Source organism: Linepithema humile, chromosome 2, assembly GCF_040581485.1.
Source record: "Linepithema humile isolate Giens D197 chromosome 2, Lhum_UNIL_v1.0, whole genome shotgun sequence".
In the NCBI taxonomy this organism is placed as follows: domain Eukaryota; kingdom Metazoa; phylum Arthropoda; class Insecta; order Hymenoptera; family Formicidae; genus Linepithema; species Linepithema humile.
Genome location: NC_090129.1, coordinates 27,563,539 through 27,585,930, shown reverse-complemented (window position 1 = coordinate 27,585,930; position 22,392 = coordinate 27,563,539). Strand labels below are relative to the sequence as shown.

Below are 22,392 nucleotides of genomic sequence, written 5' to 3'. Positions count from 1 at the left end.
CGGGTGTCGAGGGTGAGAGTGGTGGGTGAGGAGAACGTGCTCGATGTGGTAAAACGAGTGATATATATACTCCATTTCACGTTGCATTTTATGGGCATGATCTTGACGTAATGTCGTGCGATCAATCTCAATTGCGCCTGAAATAATACTAATAGGAATAATGATCACTGTTTCTCTCTCTCTCTCTCTCTCTCTCTCTCTCTCTCTCTCTCTCTCTCTCTCTCTCTCTTTCTGTCTAACATGTCTGTTATAACACTTGATTACAAATTGAGTTAACGCTAATGAACATACTGATGAACATATTTTTATTATTTTATTCTAAATAGTTAAATTATAAATTATATTTTTAATTTTGATTATTGCTCTTAAAATTCTGATTAAGTATTCGATACAATTCTCTGTCGGAATTGTTAGCGCTATGAAAATATGAAAAGTAAGACACTTCAATCGATTGCTTTTTATATTGAAAAAAATTATACGTTATTTGATTGTGATTTGGTAACTTTTACAGTTTATTCTTGTATCGCACCAAGTGGATCATTCTAAAACGTAATCAATGTTCTGAACACAGAATAAGATCGGTATTGCTCATCGATGTTTCATTAATCTTGTGTACATATTTACATCAATGACGGTTTACTGTAATAAGGAAAGATAGTAAATTGAAAGAATGAATCTTGAAGAAAAAAAACAAGATTTACAAAGTTATTATTTGTATTGTTCGAATAAATTCAATATTATAAAGGTAAACGGCGTCCAGATTCAGAAGGTTATCTGCAAATACGCTTTTGGCGAGCAATCCCGTTTGAAATTCCATAGCACGTGGCGAGGATTTGAGATCAGTTTAGAGAGATTCTTACACCACTATCGATTCTAACACACACACACACACACGCGCGCGCGCACACACACAATGTAATGTTAGATAGCGTTTTCGCCTTTTTAGAGTCTCTGCTGTGCACGGTCGCCAAGTACTGACATATTTGGAGCAACGGAACGACTCGCTTAAACTGGCGAGACCATACTGCAGTGGTGATCTTTCATTTCGTATTGCTAATTTTGTTCCATTCCCGGATTGCTTTTTTTTTCTCTTGGATTTTTCCGCTTGGATGACGAATTTCGCCAAAACCATATCTTTATTAATAAACTTAATAAACTTGAGAAACTTAAAGCAGAGTGAAAAATAATCAGTTATTTTAGGCTTTGTATAGAGTTTTTCATTTATCGTCCATCGCAGCTGATTCTCTTATCTATAGATACTCATATATCAATATTACTTTTTACATTAAATATTTATGTGTAACTGAATAATTAATTTTACTAAAAGAATTCATATTTATATTTCTGTCTTTTCAACTTTGTCAAACAATTCACAAATTATTCGTCTAGAATTGATTATTCAATCGAGTATTCTAGTATATAAATATATTTGCGAAACTTGTATTTTTTTTTCGGCGCAGATGCGCGACTGTGTCAGCAAAAAATCCACGCATAACGATACAACATACGGAAATTTCATTACGTAGTAATCGAATAACCGCGAAATCTCTGCGAGATTCTGTTAGATCGTTAAACTGCGCTGAACAATATCTGGCTAATAGAAATCAGCGAACGTAATGGGATGACTGACCTGTTGACACTCGACATAATACCCGGCATATCGCGCGGCTGCCTTAGGTAGGATCAACGATTAAATTACACGGCGGAGAGGCTGAATTAAATGCTCGTTCGGATCGACTCAATAATTCGTTTTGAGCCCGGTTGCTCCTCAGCCACCGCGCCAGCATGTCCTACGTCGAATGAAATCCAATGATGCGTGGAGCCGAAGATAATTAAGCGGCGCACGAGCGACGACAAAGTCACCTCCAAAAGCCCATTCCCGCGCAAATAATCGGTTTTTTTTTAACGCAAATCATTAAATTGTAATTTAAAGTTTCCTCGCTTTTATCTCGAAATGATTATGCGCAGTTCGTTATGCGAGTTTCTTACGAAAATTTATCACAGATATTAGATTACGAGCTCTATGGGAAAAAATTAACATAATTTAACGTAATATAATTATACATATCAACAACTTGATATTTACAATTACATTTTATTATTTTTTACAAGAATTCTAAAACATGGTGCAAGTCGATGAAAAAATCGAAAGAATTAGATATAAAAATAATAAAATTTTTAATTTAATGACATTTTATATAAAGTTAGTTTAGTTGCGTATACTTTGTCGTATATTCAAGCGTATTTTGCCGTTTCTCTATTTTCAGCAAATGTGAGTTGAAAACGAACGACATAATTCTCAATTATTCGCACTCAATGCCACGAAAGTACAAATACACGCGCCAGACTTTCAGTGAATATAAAATGGGGCAAATGTAAAAGTCTTAACTTTCGACCTTTATGGCAACACGGACGAACACGCAAACTGTTTTATTAGCAACATTTCCTAGCATAATAATTGCTTTGACGAACAGGTGCTTACACCGATCAATCGATAAGTTTTCTACATGAAAAAAAAAAAATATATAAAACGCATATTTTTGTCACTACGAAACAACACTACAGATAAATGTGATAACGAACACGTGTATTTCTGTAATAGATTAGATTAATCTTTGCATTTCTAGAAGATACAAAGTGTATCGTCTAATTTTGATCACTTACGACTTTGCCAATTATCGTAGAAACACGAGACATCTTAGCGTAGAGGGTTCATGAGAGAAATTAATTAATAAATAATATATGAAGTCAGTTCAAGTCACAGAAATTAAGAACTATATAATATAGAAAGATTTCCCTTTAAAAAGACTGGAACTTCGAAGTTGTATTTTTGCTTGTAAAACTTCGGGAGCTTCGAGAAAGACTACATTATACGAGAAAATTAATTAATCTTTAATAAATTTTTACAAAGAGAAGTTTCTCATTTTGTCAAATGTTTCTCTGTTGAATTGTCCGGAAAGTTTCTAACCTTTTTTTAGTTTTATTGAAAAAGAACTAAAGACTTTTTCGAATAGTCCAATATAATTAAATTATAATTACAGTGCTTAATCTAAAATCCTCCTAACTTACGTCCTTTAATAGATAATTTACGATTACATTTGCGGTTACTAACAAAAAAGTTAACTTGATAAATGTACGAGATAAATGAAAATATATGAGAATGCGCCAGAGTTGTTCAAAAATTGGCTTGTCCGAATCTGACTACTAAATTTCGCAATATGATGTCGCATTCTGCGCGAAATGCTTCCAAAAATCAAATCCACGCAAGGATATGCATTCGGGTTCGGCGTTCGAATACATTGTCCCGATTCTCCATGGTAATTGGCCCGCGGTGTTTGCTCCAACCAAACTTTGACCGCGACCCATGAAGCGATTCCGGCGACGCCGATGCGCCGCGGCGCCCACATCACCGTTCAAGTATTGACTGGTGTTCATTGTTATTTCGTCGCGTACACTCACGCACCCGATTCTGTGAACCATCTGTAACGGTATCGCTTGTATTACGTACAGCTAATGAAATTCTCGAGATAATGGCCGGATAATGAGCGCCGCAAGTTCGACTGCGACGTCGTTCTTCCGGAGAAAATTCGCGGATATCAGTCTCGTAAATGAAAAAACGATTCGGCGAAAATAAGTGGCAAAATGAGAATTTGCGATGAAACGTGAAATTGAATCATAACTTAGTCGAGAATAAGTCGCCAACTTCGTTAGAATTGAAATACACTTTAGGCGATTATCCTTTCATTATTATAGCGATGTTTTACGTAACCACCTGATTAATTGCTAAATTTAGCCTATTATTGGATCTGATAGCTAATCGGATAATCAAGATACTACAGTACTAGTAGTTCAGAGTGTATCAATCATAAAGACGTCGTTTTACGTTTAATATTATCTTTTTACGATAAAAAGATTACAATAAAAATGTACAATGAAAAATATTTGATTATAATATTCTTTTATGTCGCGCCACATCATGCATTATTCGATTGCGGTTCTTGATTTTTTATTTTTATGAGTTTTAATTTTGTTTTTTTTTTTAACATTGCGCGCGTCGATTAATAAAATCTATAGAAATAAAGAAAACGATATATTGCTCAACACGAATTCAATTTACACAGAACTATCTTCTGAAAGTATACTGTCAACATTGATAGCGCATACTCTTTCTAAGAAGAGTGCATCATCATAAACTCGCGCGTCAATATATTTTTCTGGGACGCACTTACGAACAGGTGCTTGCAGCCTGCAATTTCGCTAACGTTGCTGCTAACGTTGCGCGCATATGCGGGCGATAAGATATGCAAAGATGAATTTTCACGTGGCTCAGCGTTTTGCGGCCGGAGATCTTTAGAACAATTTCACGTGCACGCGAGCGGTGATCTCGCGGCACAATGCGTTAGCGCCGCGGCCGTTCATCCGGCTATTTCTCCGATTCGCGATCAACGGCGGAATTATTGGTCGCCATTCAGAATCGTTTCATTAAGCGTGTTTTCTGACGCTGCGCGATCTATTCGCATGCCATTCTCATTGCATTCCATCCATGAATACCGGCATTCAACGGAAAGTTGCTAGAATTCTGATGGTGTATAGCTTTACTTCCGCCCACGATGTTGGGCGCGTTTACGTCACTTTTTGTTCCTCTGCGTGTTCGGAACAAAAACGAGCGCACATTTGGTAACTCGTTACGGACTACGATCTACGGACCCTCGCTTCTTTTTTTTTCTTTCTGAACCGTTTTTCAAACACTTAGTGTGGAGGTCTTAAGAGGTCTTAAGATCTTCGTCCGAGCGTGAATAATGCGCGACTGAAATACATTACGTATAGTCTATATATAATTTATGAGAAATAATAATTTTTAGTTATCGCGCAATTTGTGTAATTTTACAGTGCGTATGCAAAATTTATTCTGCTATGATTGAGTCGCAATGAATTGACAATAAATTATAAAAGTAATTTGTGCTTTAAGAATAAATGCCTGTCGTTATTCTTATTAAATGTTATAACTTTTTAATTAACATTTAATTAATTAACATTTTTATAAAGATCCTACGTATTATTTAACGAAGCGCTTTATTTATTATATGTATATTGCATTTGCTTCTCGCTGCTGTCGGAACTAAATTGATAAATCCGTGAAACGTCAACGTTCTCACGTGACCGACGCGGCGAATGGCACCGTTAAGTCTCTGGAAATGAAAAACATTGTAGAATTACGAACAGAAGAGGATTCTATAGACGCATAATACTCTTCGCAAAGTCCAGGCGACTGTGATTCTCTTTTCAATCGACGCGGACAATGTACCTGTGCGAAGCTCAACGAGACGAGAAGGAAGTGAAACGTACATTGATACTTGTAAGCGCTGCGGCTAGATATTTTCTTATTTCATAATCCAGTAACTCGTCATCTCGGCACGTTTGTTCGATTATTTGGAGATCTCTTCTCCTTTGATACGATTTGGCGTAAGCAATGTTGCATCAAAATGTGACAGTTTCATTCAAATGCAAATTGTGCGTGCATTTCAGTTATCGTTGACCACTTTGAAGAAATATATATTGCAATAGTAGCGCATGTAGTCGTACGATATTAATGAATAAATAATTATTATTCAATACCTTTCGGCTCTGTGTTCATTAAAATATATTTATTAATATGTGTTTGCTAAAATTCTTTTTCATGCTTTGAAGTGAGAAATCACCTTCTGAATTGATCCTTATGTTCGGAATATTCTGTATTATCTTTATTTATGGAGGGGGGAATACATGGAAATATTTATTTAATACAATGATTTATGATGATTCTCGGGAATGTCGATGATTTTAACACAATCTATACAGCGCCATGTGTTATATATTACGATAAAAAGCGCGATGTGTATTGATGCGTATGTTGATAAGTCGACTTTTCAGCGAAATAAATTCTCTCGGATTTTTCACGCGAGCGATAACTAATAATTTTTCATGGAATTCGTAGGATTTCGAAGAATCACAAGAAATCGCTGCTTTGTGTACGAGATTTTATCATCATGCGGAAAATTGATTTGCTCATAATCTATATTTTTTATCGGTGCAACGTTACATTTCTTATCAATCGAGCAATATTTTTTGATATTTTGCGTATCGCTATCATCACATAGTTATATTTGATGTCGCATAACCAGTTGACTTAACCTACTGTTCTAATTCAGGCACGGCTATCTTGCCATTTTCCTGTGTATATCATTTCTTTTTCAAAGATAATTATGACTTTCCACGACATGTCGGATATTGTTCTTTGTTTTCCTTTTAACGCGATACGCTAACAGCATATGAAAAAGAATAAATGTTTTAATGTCGGAAAGTTAATAATTTTTTGCTTATATACATATAATTTCGAGAATATAAATATATAAGAATATTTTACATTTTAGTCGCAGAAAAATTTCTGCAGAAATTTTGTAATTTAATTAGCTGATTATTTGAGAATATTTGAATATTTAAATTATTCAAGAATAATTAAAAAAGAAGGAAAATCGACAAAATAAGTTGATAAATTCTAAACTGAAGAATACTTTGCACAGATTTATTTACTTGAATATAAATTTCCTAGATATTTTAGGTGTCATACAATTGAAAAATAACTTTGCAATAAGAATGCAATAATTAGAAAAAGTTAAATACTTTCTCCGTGTACATTTATATTTTTTTGTTTATTTAATTAAATAATTTTATATTGTGTAAGTATTTGCTGCAAAGTTAGAATGAAACATACATGTACATACAAGCAATGCGTTCTTGCGCACGTAACATCTTATCAACTGTCTTATCAAAATACGCTATCGCGGTATGTCGTGTTACTTTTTTCCTTTTGTCACACAAGTGCTTCAAATTGTGAATTGAAAATTATATGAAGAATGCAGAAGCTTCTTTTCTCTTGCTCTGCGCTACTATTTAAATTATATAATGTTTATCAGATATGAGCAATTAGACGCGTATCTTTATTCACGTTTCGCAATATTCGTTTATCTTGAAGTAGATTACACTTAATGGGTTTTCCATTCTGTGATAGGAACCATCGGGCGGTGTTCAAAATTAATGGCACATACTTTCAGACAACATTTACAGCGACGGCGAGCGTGTTAAACCGCTTAATTTCATTGTGGATCGTGTAGGCACTCTACGTGCCTATTATCGTATTATAATATGTGCAGCGCTATTAGAATTATTATTATTCTATCGCTTGTATTTGTTTTTTTTTTCTATCGAATAAATTTTATTTTTTATTATTGACTGTAAAGTACATTTTATTTGTTTAAGATGAAATATATCTTAGCATATTTCACAGAACAAAATGGAAAGTAATGTCCGCGTTTTACTCTATCGGTGTTTAAATCGTTTCTAATGTAAAAACATGACATAAAATAAAGCGTGCTGTCACACGCGCGCTTATAAAATGCTTAATTGACGTCAGTCACGAAGGTATTTTTAGCTTTTCGCTGCTGCAGTAATTTAGAAAAAAAAAACGATATTTCTCGGATTGCTATTGCGTTTATTACATTGTTCTAAAATTATTTGCATTTTTTGTCGCATTGAGCGTTTTCTTTCTTTTCTTCGCATTATCACTCGCCATTTATTGATATTCCTGCTTCCTGTGACGCTAAGAAGGGGTTGCGATGGTATTTACGATAAGGCCAAGTTCTTAGGGTTTACGTGGGCGCTGCAGAGTGGTGGGCGTTGCGCACAGGGTTTATTTTAAACTCATGTCATCACGCGTTATTCGGTACACCATGAGTCAATATCGATTTCCGCCTTGATCGTTCTTTAGAAGGGATAACGAATAAAAGAAGACAAAGAGAGAATAGAATGGCGAGGGTGTGCCGATGTATTTGAATATATTATCATTAATTTCATACTCGATTATATAATTGACGTAACGCCGATCGATCATAGATAATAAATGTTTGCCACTTAAGTCTGAATTTGTATTGAATTATATATGTATACAAATGCGTGGCCCATGAAAATACGTAAAAATTATTACATATAAACGACCTGTATAATTGAAGCGATAAACCTGTAATTTAAGCGGCACGCTAGTTAGCTTACAAAAGCATCAATTACGATTTTACGTCGTTGAAATGAAATCAATACTAATAACACCACTTATCGCATGACGCATTGCGAGTTCCCAAATTTTAATTGCGAATTCAATTGGTTGCTGAAATTTTGAGCTGATAGGACAACTTGTTGAAATTATTATCGTTCCGTATTCCTTCATACACGTGTGCGCGCGAGAGCGCGCAACGGAAGCGCTCTTACCGGAAGTGAAATGTGCTGAATATTAATCGCTGTGTTTTATTAATAAGATATGTCGGTCAAGGGCCTTAACGGAGATGCGGCATCGTTACGACGTCATGATTCATCGACGTCCTAGTATTTCTGACAGAAACGCTGATCGTGCGGCACTATGCGTACGCGCCGATTTGCTTTCATTTGCATTAAATGATGTGTGTGTTTTCTCTCGCCAAGTTCTCTCTTTTGCTAACACGCGTATCTCATGGGCATCGTTGCACAGATTCTACCTGCGCCTCCGAGGAATAGAAAGTATTATTTAAAAATGAAGAAGACTCGGCGTATAATTCATTACGATGATAACAATTTTTGAAACATTGTATCTATTTTTTGCGAAGCGTGTGTAAGATGACCCAAAATTTTATTTATGTAAATTTTTACATTTAAGAGTAAAATGAAGGAACTCTAATAATTAGATTTCTAGTAACAGCGAGAGTATAATTGGGGTGCGATATATATAGAATAGCACGCGCAGACATTAATTTCCACAGTTTTGTCAGAAAGGTTCTTTATCTTTGCAGAGAGGAAGTGCAGGAACACACAGTGAGGTGGAACGCAAAGTTCGAGTTTTTATGCAAGATGAGCGCCAATGCATCCACGGGCGTGCTCGATCCATGCATTTTAAGGATATCTGTGAGAAAGGTGAGAGCAAACTTACTTTCTGCTTGAGCTGAATAGATGAGCGACTCGAGTTGTAAGTGCGCCGGGAGACTTCTCGCAACTTTGTTTTCACAAACGTTTTACTTTTTATTCACTCTCTCGCATGCGCAAATACAGAAAAAGAATCAATAATTATTAAAATAATAATCTGTCATCTGTGCAATGTTAGTTGTAACATAATTATTCCTTGTTTTGTTTTACGTCAATTATTTGAATAATTATTCCACTATTAATTATTTATATCAAATATTTAATAATTCCATTGCTTGTGCGATTACAGATAAATAAATGGAAACAATCGCACAGATAATTAAATTACAAATATTTAAAAGTAAAATTATTTAAATTATACATTTTTGTTTATTCGAGTAAATATGAATGTGAGAGAGAAATATTTGATTTAAAATATTAAAATTTAAAATGTTTGACTGTTTATATTTGTTTTTATGGATGGGTACTCTTGATTTTAAATGTCATTTGCTTATAAATTTGTATTTACCTACAGGAATTGAAAGGAGGCAGGTCCTTCCAGAAATTGGGCTTCACTGATCTGAATCTAGCCGAATTCGCAGGAGCTGGCCTCTGTCGAAGAAGATGCCTCCTGGAAGGCTACGACGCGCGACATCGTCAGGATAACTCCATGCTGCGTGTAGCCATAAAAATGAACATGCTCTCCGGAGATATTCTGTTTAAAGTGTAAGATGCTGATTATATATCTGCCGCAGTGGATAGAACTCAGTTAAAATTTTTTGACTTAAATTATAAAACTCTCTATTGAATATACATATACTGAAAGATAAATATCAATATTGATCTGAGTGCTGAATTCAATATTTAACAAAAATATTGACGAAACAACTTGTTATGTATCTCCTGTCATTTGTCTTTCTTTCTGTACTACGCAAATTGCACATTTCTATGCTTTCAATATTTTTGTTATGTGATTGCTTTTTTGCCGTGCGATTGAAAAAATTTTCTTTTGTGCTACGAAATCTTTTCGACTGACATATCGATTATTGTCCCAGCCCTTCGCCATCATTGAAGCAAACGCAGTTGGCAGTGCCCGGAGTTCAAGGTGTACCTGGTGTTACTGGCGATGAAGTGACGGCTTCCGAGAGATGCACTAATCGGGAGGATTATGTGTCCACGGGTTCGTTGGCGGGAAGTATAGCTAGCGCCAGCAGTGGCTTCGGCAGTCTTCCTAAAAAGAGGCCCGCACTTTTTACCTCCGGTAACCAAGTGTTTTATATTATGATTAATATGAAAAGTAATATAAGCATAAATTAGAAAAAAACTTTGAAGAATAAGTAAAAAAATTTTATCATATACAATCTAGAACTTCTCAGCGGAACGGAAACGTACGACCCGATGACCCTCAGTGAAATTGTACCCTCAACAGTTCCGGTGGAAGCTCTAGTAGAAGCGCACACGGAGTCGGGTCACTCGCGCAATAGTAGCAACACCAGTCAACTTAGTAAAGGGTCTGGCTACGGTTCCTTGAATTCACACAGTCAGCACAGCAGGCAGAGTAGTAGTGGTGACAGTGGTCACATTAGGTAAGACTTGTGCACATCTTGAATACGCAATATATTGGTTTCGAAGGGTTTCGAAATCCTTTGGTTATCCGGTGCATAAAAAAAGCGATTTAAAAGATGGTATATATATATCTGAAGAAAGATCCTTATTCAAGTGTTGAGCATAATCAACAAAGGTGTTTTTAACTTTTCACCAACAAAGATGATCTAAACTCTTCATATTGTATCGTATCGTTTTTCTCATTCCAATTAAAACACAACATTGCAATTTTAATCGACAATTAGAACCGCCAAGGGTTTGAAAATAGCTATCGATATTCCACACTTTTCTTCTAATTTATTCATAAATTGTCCGATTTTACTATTCGTACAGCAGCGAGCGCGAAAATAAGATTCTAAAGTATTGCACGAAAGACACAACGTTTAATGATTGCAATGACTATACAACAAACGATATATTCATTCATAATTTTACTATAACCAAATTACCATAACTAGAGATTTTGTTTCAAAGATAACGCTGGCTTTATCTGATATTTTAACTATAATTATTATTACGCTATATTTTGCTTTTAACATTACAGATTGCCTTTATCTTGACTCGAGAAAAATATTATCTTCGACGCTTAGATATCAATATCCAATGTAATCGATGAAACTTGCTTGCTGGCAAACCCATGCATATTTTTGAATAACAAACTGTTTCACGCTGACAATGAGATTAACAATAATATCGAGTTGTAGGCGATGTGATATAAATGGCCTGACAAATCACTAACAAGAGAGCGAATCAATAACGCGAGAAAAAAATCGTCTGTTTTTTATTCCAGCCTCAAGCGATCTCTTCATTCCCAGTCTCTCGATCGTAACTGCGAGACTCTGGACTCTCTGTCTTTTTTTTATCTTATGTATGTCTCCCCTCTCTTTATCTATCTTTATGTACATGAGTTTATGATTTTTGCATGCCTGTACATTTGTGTTGTGATCTTTATAGGTCACCCTCTTGGCCGGTATGGGCACCGCGAATTCCCAACACCTCCCAGAATCTGTCCGCACAACCGATCGTCTGTCGACTCGACACCAATGTCGAACCTTCGCACCCGTCTTCCTTGTCGCACATGGCTTCCAGAACGCGGTTCTGGTCGACCTCGAGCCCTCTCTCCTCGCGTAGCGCTCCGGTAGACGCGAAAGACGCGACGGCGACCGGCGCCATCGCGTCTGCCGCGAAGAACGTTTATCCAGTCGGAAAACAGCAGCCGCTTCGCGCGATTGGGAACGGTTTTTTGAACGACAACAATTTGCGACTGAACGATCGCCGCGACGACGAGAAGACGGACGCTTTGATGGCGCCCGGTGTCTTCAGAGTGCCCGACGTGCCGCGACACGCGCGCAAGAATTACGACGGGAACAGCTTCGAGGCGCGTAACGAGCGTAACGCGACGATGAGCTCGATCGGCAACGAGAGTAACGGACAGCAGGGCGGTATCTTCCCGATCGCGAAACCGAGAATCAGCGCCGCGGGCTGGCGCAGCATGTCGAAGACCTGCGATTGCATCGAGAAGGGCAAAACGAGTCCGGTGTTGCGATTAGTCGATCAGGCCAGAGCCGTGTCCTCTCCCGATCCTCTCCACAGGCCCGACAATCAAAGAGCCCCGCTACGTCCCACAACGACAGCTCAGGTCCGCAGGTAGGTTTTATTTATTAGCGCGTTTTTCAGTTCCGCAGTTTTTTTATGAGAATCTCTCTCTCTCTCTCTCCTGTTTCTTTACTCTTCTCCGGTTTCCTTAACGTCTCTGTCTATTCACGAATCTTTTATTTTATGATCCTCGAGACGATTTCACGCGTCGCAGTATCCGACTTTATCTTGAGCTATTAATGTATCTTCCCTTGTCGCGAGGACACGTATTGGCGGGAGATATTCAGAAAGGAGATATTTCCATAAACATTTACGACAGTGCACTTGATTAGCAGAAGGCGCGTTACATTGTATTCTTGCATCAGATCGTCGTTATTCGAAGGTGAAGTTATTTTACCGTACAAATCGTTAACGACGATTGTATATCTGGCATGCCACTGCTAATTCCATCCTAACGAGCCAGCAGATGTTTGAATGAGATGTTCTTCCGGCGTTTCTCTTTTTTTGTGCAACATTTTCTACCTTATGATGTACCTTACAAGTACATTCTGGTCGAGTTACATTCATTAATCCTGCTTTATCAGTCACTCAGTTTGTTATTTTATCTGTGCATTTATTTTTTTGGTGCTCTTTATTTTGGTTTTGATTTTATTTAATCTTATCTGAAGAGTAGAGCGGTGCTTGAGACGAAATAAATAGCCCAATAAGAAAAATTTGCAAATTACGCGCTCGTTAAATGCTCGCTTACGTGTGATTGATTCGCTTAATCTACTGCAAGAATTTAACGATACATACAACAGTTATATACAATCAGTTTGACTTATGGCATGGTTATGGACATTATGTTTTGCCTTAAAAATCAACAAAACTTATATGAGATTGTAAAATATCAGACTAAACATACGAAATCCTTAATGAAAAATTTTGACGAATTTTCAGGCGAAATTAAGTTCGATGTTTCGTTATTGCTTAATTATTCTTTCCATCTTATTTTTGTTATACGAATGAAGCGACTCATATTTCATTAATCATGAAAATTATGCTCAACTGTTTATCATTTCTGTGCCTTTGGTGTGAGCTATTTAAATATATGCCACGTTCTAGTGACAGTTCCCCCGGAAAGGGAAATTGTTTAGTATTGCAATAATTATATGCTAGGAATTGTATGTTTAGCGTATAGACAACATTAAAACATATGTGTGTTGTTAAAAGTTTTGTTATTATCTGTCTTGTGCAATTAGTCTTTTCAACTGCTGATAAAAATAAACATTAAAAAACACCAAAATATAGAATTGAAAATATATTTCAATAAATAAACATATAAAATGTAACATAATTAGGTTTAGAGGCGATTTTGTTATTATAATTGCCTAAATTCCAAGCTCCAATATTCTAATTAAAGATTAATTGTCTATACGCGTAAATAGAGAAGTGCGAAGTAGGAAAAGTGGCGTACGCGGCAGCTATGCTTCCAGTTTGGATGGCTTTGTGAATCCTTGCAGGGGTATTGGCGGAGGCCACCGGAAGTTGCTGGACGGGGCGGGGGGCAAGCTGGCTACGGTCGCTACCAGTCCAGCGGATTCCGAGGAGTCCTCGTTAGGGGTACCGGAAATCGCTCCACCGAGCTCGCAGCATCGAAACAGCATTACCCCACCGTCAGTCCATGCTTTCGTCTCTTATGTATACCCTTCCTTCATGTGTATATTTCTCGCTCTTCACTATCGCACAAGTATAATAACTTCCATTCTCACTATATGAAAAATGCTTAACACGTGTCTTGACGTGTATACATTGTTTAACCCTTTGCACTTTGTAATATATTTAACATTTTATTCTAACTCGATAATAGTATGAAAAAATTTCATATTTCGATTTAAAAAAATAGAAAAACGTTTTATATATTGACTATGCTCACATATCGAACGTGGAGAATTCGACATCCGAGCTGTTAGAACGAAACGTTATGTCAAACATAATTTGACTTTTAAATTATTAATTCTAAGCACATAATGATTGATGTGTAAAAAATAATTTCCACCATTTTATCAAGATTGTATAGCTTTGCTTAGGAATTTGTCGTATTGACTCTTTCTAGCAATGATCAACACATTTATTCGACTTAAATATCAAAGTTACTTTATACGTCAAATATTTTGATATGAGAAAAGCAGATTTTGTTGTTTTAATCGCGGGATAGAATGAAAGTGTAACGAAGTGGGCCTTGAACTGGTCAGTCAGAATTTCCGAGAACGAATAAACTTTAATGAGGCTTAAGTGTTCGTCACGCTTACTTTACTTACTGCGGGTGAGCTATGCGCAAAATTTTATTTTACCACGCTATCGCGCTTGGATCGCACAAGACAGTTTTACGTTTTGCGCGGACAATACTCGTCATCATTTGGCGATGAAAACCGATAGTTTTTGTGCATACACAAAATGGTGGTTTTCATTAAAATTTGCCTACGCTTTCGAAAAGTTGATCCGCCCAAGCAAGAGCGATTCGGCAGGAACGCTAGGAACATCCCGCAGCACTCTGTGAACTTTTTGCTTTCCGCACAATTAATTCGAAAGGTTCACGCCTACATGGCTTATCGTGTGTGAAACACGCTTATCGCGCACTAAACGCACAATGGTCGCATGTAAAATGCACAATTTTATGAAATTATAAATATTCACTCGACGATACTTTCATGCACTACATACACTTGTCATGTTCTGTTAAGCTATCGCGCAAAAATGATGCAATATCGTGCAATTATTTGAATATGTTTTACGCTTGTGTAGATTGTTTTGTATTTTTGCACTAAATTTTCGCAATAGAATTTTTAATTAATTTAGAATTCAGTCTTCTTTAATAATATAATTTTTTGCTTACAATTAAGATTAAAAACAGTTTTTCCGCATGCCAAAATATTATTTTTTAATTTTAAGTAAATTTTCTATTCTTTTCTATCTTTAATTATGAAAATATTTAATATTAAAGAAAATTATTGTATTAATCTTATCTTATTTGTTTTAATTGCATCAAACTAGTATTAATAATAATTCTTTCTTTTTTTGCTTTCTCTGCAATCTCTCTCTTGCTTAATTTGCTTTTTTCTTTCAATTTCTTTTAAGCGTATATTTAATCGTCTCAACGGTCATCAGTGCAAGTCGTTTCCCTTATATATAAATTAATTATCAATTCCAACTTAACAAAGACGCATTTATTTCTTTGTGCGTTTATCGGATAGTCACGTTGCACCGCGGTATTTGCTCTTATCAAATGAGTGCGTTGTACATTTACTTAATGAACATTTATTTCACAAAATCAATTGGATGCATTGGCGTAGAATTTATTATTCGAAACAACTTAATTTTAGTAGAGCCCTAGACTATGTAATTATTTGTCAATTATGTATTTGTATACTTTATATTTTATGTTGTGTTATATTAAATGCAATTGTATTATAATACTATTCTGAAGAAATTCAGCACAATATCTTTCGAAATTCAAAAGAAACGTATTAATATCTTCTAACGGAAGATGTACACTTTGTACTTGTACATGTACTTTTCTTCGTTGATTTTTCACAATCTACATTGTAAATGCTAGCATAAGTGGGAGAGTAAAATTAATTCTTATAATTTCTATAACAAATCCTACATCTACGTCGTTAATAGCACGTCGAACTTTTCCGATTTTATCGAATAGTAGTGTTGGTACTTGATTTCTGCTTTCTACGCCATTGCTTGGTTTAATGTGAAAGAAAATGTCGCGAAACGTGATGAAAATGAAGATAATTTATACATTATCCGCAGAAATCCTTCCGGCGGTTCGGGTCTCAGTGAAACTGGATCTCTGGACCGTGCTAAAGCCGCGTTGGAGCGCAGGAAAAAAGCAGAAGACGGTACCGGTAATTCTATCCTCTGCAGAGTTGAAGTCACCAGGCCGAATCCTGATTCTCTTATCGACGAGCTACTTAAGGCAACGAATTTGGAGCAGACGGATCTTGAAAGTTCCGAGAGTATGTTCTTTGTTGTTGTTTTGTTTCTTCTAATTCAGTACGTAGATGAAAAAATAATAGTTGTAGAAAATAAAACAGAGATTTCTCGCATTTTATTTATCCGTTCCAATAGATGCATAATTAAATAAACGTTTTGCAGCAACTGGTCTTCAACTCTTTATCGCGAAAGACGGTACGACCGCGCTTGGCAGTCACGAGGTAAAGAGCCAAATGCCCGCCGGAGTATTCAAGCAGGTGGTGATGGAGGAGAATAACAGGTAACACGAAGCCATCACTACGAGACGGCAGTACTCAAGACAGACTAGCGCCGCATTCTCGTTGGCCCTGGTGCCAGAGCTCGTCTACGAGGCATACGAGCCGCGGTAGTCACAAGGTAGAACGACGACGTTGGACGAGGGAAATTGTCGACTCGGAGAGGAGCAGCCAAACGCGACGCGAGCTCGCGCTCGCATTCGCATTAGATTGTTTTAGATTATGGCTCATTTCCATGCAAAACACGCGCCTCGACAGTCAAAACTGATATCCATCGAAACAGAAATGCTCGAGTTGATTATTTCACGCGAAATCCATTGTACGGATTCGCAAAAGAGGCTAAATTGTCTCATAAGTGCACATTCCGCGTAACATGATTACTTGAACAGTCTGTGTGCGGCTTACGAGATTGTTATGTACAGTGTTTTAATGCTCAGCCGGCTCAAAGCGATATCTATAGAGTTTCGGGTTCCGCGTTTTCCAGAATCCCGCGCAACAAACGCAATCTGCACACAACGCTGCCGTATGATTACGATCTACGACGTATGATTTATAATGTATAAATCGCGCGCGCGTAGAGAAATTAAAGGCAATACCGTCGTCCAGATAATCGTCGTTCATCAAGAGTGACGTCGAGCAAACAGAGGTGCATGTTTTTGAAGTAATTCAGAGACAAGTATACATATTTTCTTCCTTGTAAACGAAGCACAATGATCCTCGTCAAGCATGCTTCGCTTGAGAGGAGCGTTAGTCAATCAAGTTTAACCGTGAAAGAGTACAGAACGAAGGCAGAAATAATGGAAAACGAAACACGGTCAAGGTCCGACGAAACTTCACGATGGGGAATAACACAGTGAAACTTTTAGCGCCAACTTTATTTATCTACTTATAACGATACTATGATCATACCATGTGTAACGTGCGTACTGTAAAGCGAACCAAGATAAGCATTAAAGGGAATATCAGATTGAAGTATTATGATTTCGTTTTTTTACATTATAAAAGTACTTCTCACGACATTTCTGATAATATCAGCTGAGCATAGAATGTTGGCGAATCACGTTCTGTCGATATTTTGCTTTCGAATTGTACTTTTACGATTTTTGCGTATTAACAATGTATCTCTGCTTTATAATATGGCATATACTTTTTTACCGTTCATGATTATTTTCTGTTATTCTCTATCACTGTTTGCGAGATCTTTGTATGTAATTAATTTAAGGATGTGTTTAAAATAAAACGCTGGAATATGAATCAAACGAGCTGGAATAAATGAATCGGGCAGTTAAAGAATAATATAGGTCTATAATTTTTTCAATATTGAACTATATTCATGGAATTACAAAAATGTAAAAATATAATATACAATATGCAAATATATATATATTTCCTTTTCTAAATATAATTCTATTTGAAAAACAATATTTTTGCTTTAAAAATAATAGTTTTGATACTTTCTGAACAACTTTAATTATTAGACTTTAGTATTTCTAAACTAGCCGATTCGCTCTATTTTTTTTTTATGAAAATAAACGTTAAGACATTTTTAGTGTAATATATATATTTTATGACTGAATAATTTATGTACTGAATTATTTTATTCTCGAGCTCTCGACAAAGAGTGATCTTTTCGTTTCGTCGAACCTTTTCCAAGACCCGGTGAACTTTTGAATTCGCGTGACTGGTTAATCGATAGTAATCTGTATATATGGCTGTAGTAACTGTTGCGTAGCTAAAATCGCTGGTGTTGTATACATACATTTTCCCCGTACAGGAATAATCTGTAATTGCTAGTGTACATTGTGCTGATGTATTAAAAGTATGCGAACGCGCGCGGGTTGTGTGTGTGTGCGTGTGTGTGTGTATGTATGTGTGTGTGATGCGAGCGCGTGTACATTCCTTTTCGAGGATTCTTCAGATGCCTGGGGAACAAAAAAAAGAGGATCAATGTGTGCGCTTAGGTGTGCCTGTATTGTCGCAGAGTAATGAGTACTTCCAGCGCCCACGGGGTCCGCTTCGAAAATTAGTCTGAGCGTTTCGGCCCTCGCGGCTTGTAGGAAAAAAAGTGTGAAGTCGTGTGCACAAACGCTTCTTCTCTGAAGCAACTTGCGGAGTCGGTTTCTCGTATCGAACCTGGGTGGCGTCTGAGGTAGCGAGCAGCCCTCTCTCGATAATTTTCTAAGTATTTCCCGCCGCTTTCAATAAATAAATGGATCTGATACGTTTCTTCTCGCTGTTGCGTTCTCCTTTTTTTTAGATGCGTACATTTTTTCATCGTACATTTATCCAAGGCGGTAAAATCATGTATCCAATCGCAAATCACATCTTCGATGAGAAGCAGCTGTCACGCTGTATGTTTTTCTGATAAATAGATCGTTAAATAGATTGACTTTCTTTCTTCTCCTTTTGTTTCGTGCGTTTTTCCTTCTTACATAATTCGAGTATTTTTCAATACCGTTTCAATTTTATACGATCAAGTTTGTATCGTGTTGCTCATGAGTTTCATTCAAAAACTTTCTGAATTAATAACTTGATTTCTGAATTAACTCTCAACTGCTATGATGAGACTAAAAGTCGATTCTAAGTTGCATATTTTGTAAAGAACCGAAAGATTGCGCAGTACACAAGGGGTTACCTACTGTGAAAGGAATCTGTAAGTGATTTGAGAAATAAGTGTAAGCAATTTGAGAGAAGTGGTTTAAGGCGACTGAAAGCTTGCAATTGTTTCCAGAAAGTGAAATGACATACTGTACAATTATTATTAATAAGTTTCAAGTTTATTTTATTAATTATTATGATTATTATCCCAGATAGAAAAATATCTCTAGAATTCCTGCAGAACTAATTAATACAATTGAGATTATTTCCATTATTGGTCTAAGTAAGTATGTTCGCAAAATAGACCAATTTTAGATCAATTCCAAGTTGAAAATAAATGTTCTCAATTATTGCCTAATTCTATATCAATTGAGTTTAATATTTTTAGATTAGAATCGTTAAATCAACTGAAAAGGTTCATAATTGATTTAGAATTTGAGAATTTAACAAGTACAATAATTGATATATATATTTGAGAAATAAATTTCTTTATGTTATAAAGCAATAATTGCTCGAGCTATAAGTCCGCTTATAAGTTCAATAATTAATCATTGATAATTGAAATTTTAGATCCCATTTGTTAGTTAATAATTGAGAACTAGTATGGTGTTTCACTTTTCACATGAGTTTCACATAAGTTTATATTTGATCAAAATTGATAAATTATATTGTTCTCCACGTCATGGAATGAATGTGGAGCGTGGAGAAATTGCAGCTTCTCCAGATTTGCTATCTGGGATGTTATTAATATATTTTTCAGGGATTAGGATCGATATCATACTTCGGTTCGATTACGGTCTAATAAAATATTTGATAACTGTTCCAGTTTCGGTTTCGATTTTTTAGTTAATAAAAAAGAATTGAAACCGTTTAATTAGCGGTTGTTTCGATTACGATTCTTTTAAAATTTGTTTTAACACAATTAATTTAAATTAAAATTGTGATTCGGAGAAGGATATTTGTAATCCTGTATAAGTAAAACATTCTATACCTTATTTACAAATTAAAAGCAAAAGTTTGGAGAAGAAATAGACACATTAGAAACGGACATAAAACGTTTAGCGTGGTTAGTTTATCAAGTGCGTGATGGAAATTGCTTTCAAACGCGACAAAATTGCATGCAGACAATTTATAAAAGCGCTAAATGACCGATTTGTAAAATGGACATTGCAATTAGAGAGAATCAGTACACTAAAAAGTAGCTATAGAAAGAGTGATGATAATTAGATTTATACAAAAAAATATTAGGTTGTTCAAATATTAACGAGACCGATTTTTTTAAAGTAGCACAAAAAGCATTTATTCAAAGATTATATATTTATTATTTTACATATTTCCCCTGGAGTTCCAGATATTTTTCCCAAATTTCTGAAAGTTATTTAATACTTTTTTCGAAAAAGGTTTTTAACTGAGTACTTTTCCAATTTTGCACGTGGCCGACGAGAATGAGGTTCAAATATAAAATCAACCGAAATTTATGAAACACTTGAAAAAACAGTTACAAATGATTGTCTTTCAAAATCTCAAGTGTTTAATTGGTGCGATATGTTCAAACAAGGACATGAACGCGTCGAAAATGAATCTCACTGTCGCCGGCCGCAAGCAAAATTATACGTACTCAGCTGAAAACCTTTTTCAAATAGGATATAAAAAACTTCTAGAAATTTGGGAAAAATGTCTCGAATTCCAGAGGGAATATGTTAAATAATAGAAATATTATTGCTGAATAAATGTTTTTTATACTACTTTGAAAAATAATACAGTAACAAAGTATAGAGTAGGCATCGAGAAAAAAAAACTGAAAGAAACCGTAAACCGAAAATAATTCAACCTATTATCGGTTTCGATTCCGATGCGGTCCGAGTCCCTGATATTTTTCATATATTTTTTTTCATAACTTTTTTTAATAAATTTGAATTTGTTTGTAATTTGTAGTTCCTACATGTTACAAAAGTAAATATTGGACTTATAATTCAAATACAATTAAAATCGTGAATTCGTTAATCGAGAGATACAACGCCATTTGTTATTAAGAGAGGACTGATTGTATTATAGCAATTGTATTATTCACATTTAATCATGGCGAGTTGGAACCTAAATCGATTCGCAAGCTTCCTTGTAAATGCGCGTGATAGCTATTTTTTCATTCAAGATATATCATCTAGAGTCTTTTTATTTATAAGATACGTTCGATACTACCAGAGAAACGACGATTTTTTTCGTAGCGGAGCGCATTCACCGATAAATGTTAATTAATTTATTAAGCGGAGCTTCTCGCTTTGGAGAAATGTCTTTGCGTGCGAGTATCTTTCCCGAATGAGAGACACAAACGATTCCTCGTTTTTGTACGTTACTACGTTAAGAGAAGGAGCATAAAGTAGGATATCGCTCTTTAATTGCCACAGTAACGAGATCTAAACGTTGCGATGACAATGCACGCCCGCAATAAAAAAAATGGCGAGTATAAATGATCGTGACGTGTGAAGATTCGAATCCCGCTCATTCGCCGAACACCACATTTTGCAGAAAACACGATCGGAGATTGTTTATTTCACACTTCGCTCGGCAGATATTAATTTTGTGATATTTTACGATATTGTAATATAATAATAGACGCCGTAATTACCTGTATTAATTATCTCTCTTGATTGTATTACAGAACTACTTTAATTTTATTTTATTAGAGACGGCTGTCACATACAAGTCTGCAGTTGCGCTTCTGCGGATCGCGCGCGAGGCCACCTTCTCTGGTTTATAATTGTTATAAATAATTGTTATAATTGATATTTTTGTCTAATCTTTACTTTATGAGATGAATACGAAACTTCCATGTGCTGATAATAACATTCTAAAAACTAATTGTCTCGATTATTAAGAAAACCTTCCTTGTACGGAATTCCGAATTTCACTTCAAATTTTTCAGGAATGATATAAATACATTTTTTCTGAATTTATTTATATCATTAAATTAAATTTAATTAATTAAATTTTTTAAATTAAATTTAATTTTAAAAAATTGAGTTTATTTAATAAAGTAAATTTAATTTTGAAAAATGATTTTTTTAAATATTTATACATTTTGTTTTGATATTTTATTTTCTGCATAACATTTGATTACATATGTCAATTGTTTTTGTCGAACTCATATAAATATATGTGACTTTATCGGCTACGCCGATTGTTTTCGTCGAATATGCATATACATACAATATGAGTTCATTGTTTTCTCAAAAGGCAATATATTTATGCAATATATTTATTAATTATTTAAGGGCCGATTGTTCCAACTTCTTGGTAGGTCAGTTATCTATTTATAAATATCAGTAATCCTTAGTCGATGGTTGGAATATCAAGTAAAATTACCTCTTGATAA

General features: G+C 35.5%; 1 protein-coding gene across 2 annotated transcripts in view; it reads left to right on the top strand.

Moving 5' to 3' along the window:
• LOC105679337 (early estrogen-induced gene 1 protein) overlaps positions 1-21,878 on the top strand; it is a 69,488-nt gene extending 47,610 nt beyond the window's left edge. The window contains exons 3-10 of one of the 2 annotated variants that reach the window (XM_067349509.1): positions 8,853-8,973; positions 9,497-9,687; positions 10,017-10,222; positions 10,328-10,547; positions 11,357-11,434; positions 11,521-12,213; positions 15,964-16,169; positions 16,309-21,878. In XM_067349509.1, the coding sequence (XP_067205610.1) occupies positions 8,853-8,973; positions 9,497-9,687; positions 10,017-10,222; positions 10,328-10,547; positions 11,357-11,434; positions 11,521-12,213; positions 15,964-16,169; positions 16,309-16,430 (1,837 nt within the window). In that variant the 3' untranslated portion in view covers positions 16,431-21,878. The remainder of the gene's footprint in view (positions 1-8,852; positions 8,974-9,496; positions 9,688-10,016; positions 10,223-10,327; positions 10,548-11,356; positions 11,435-11,520; positions 12,214-15,963; positions 16,170-16,308) is intronic. The other variant, XM_067349510.1, reaches the window with a different exon arrangement.
• The last annotated feature ends 514 nt before the right edge of the window (positions 21,879-22,392 follow it).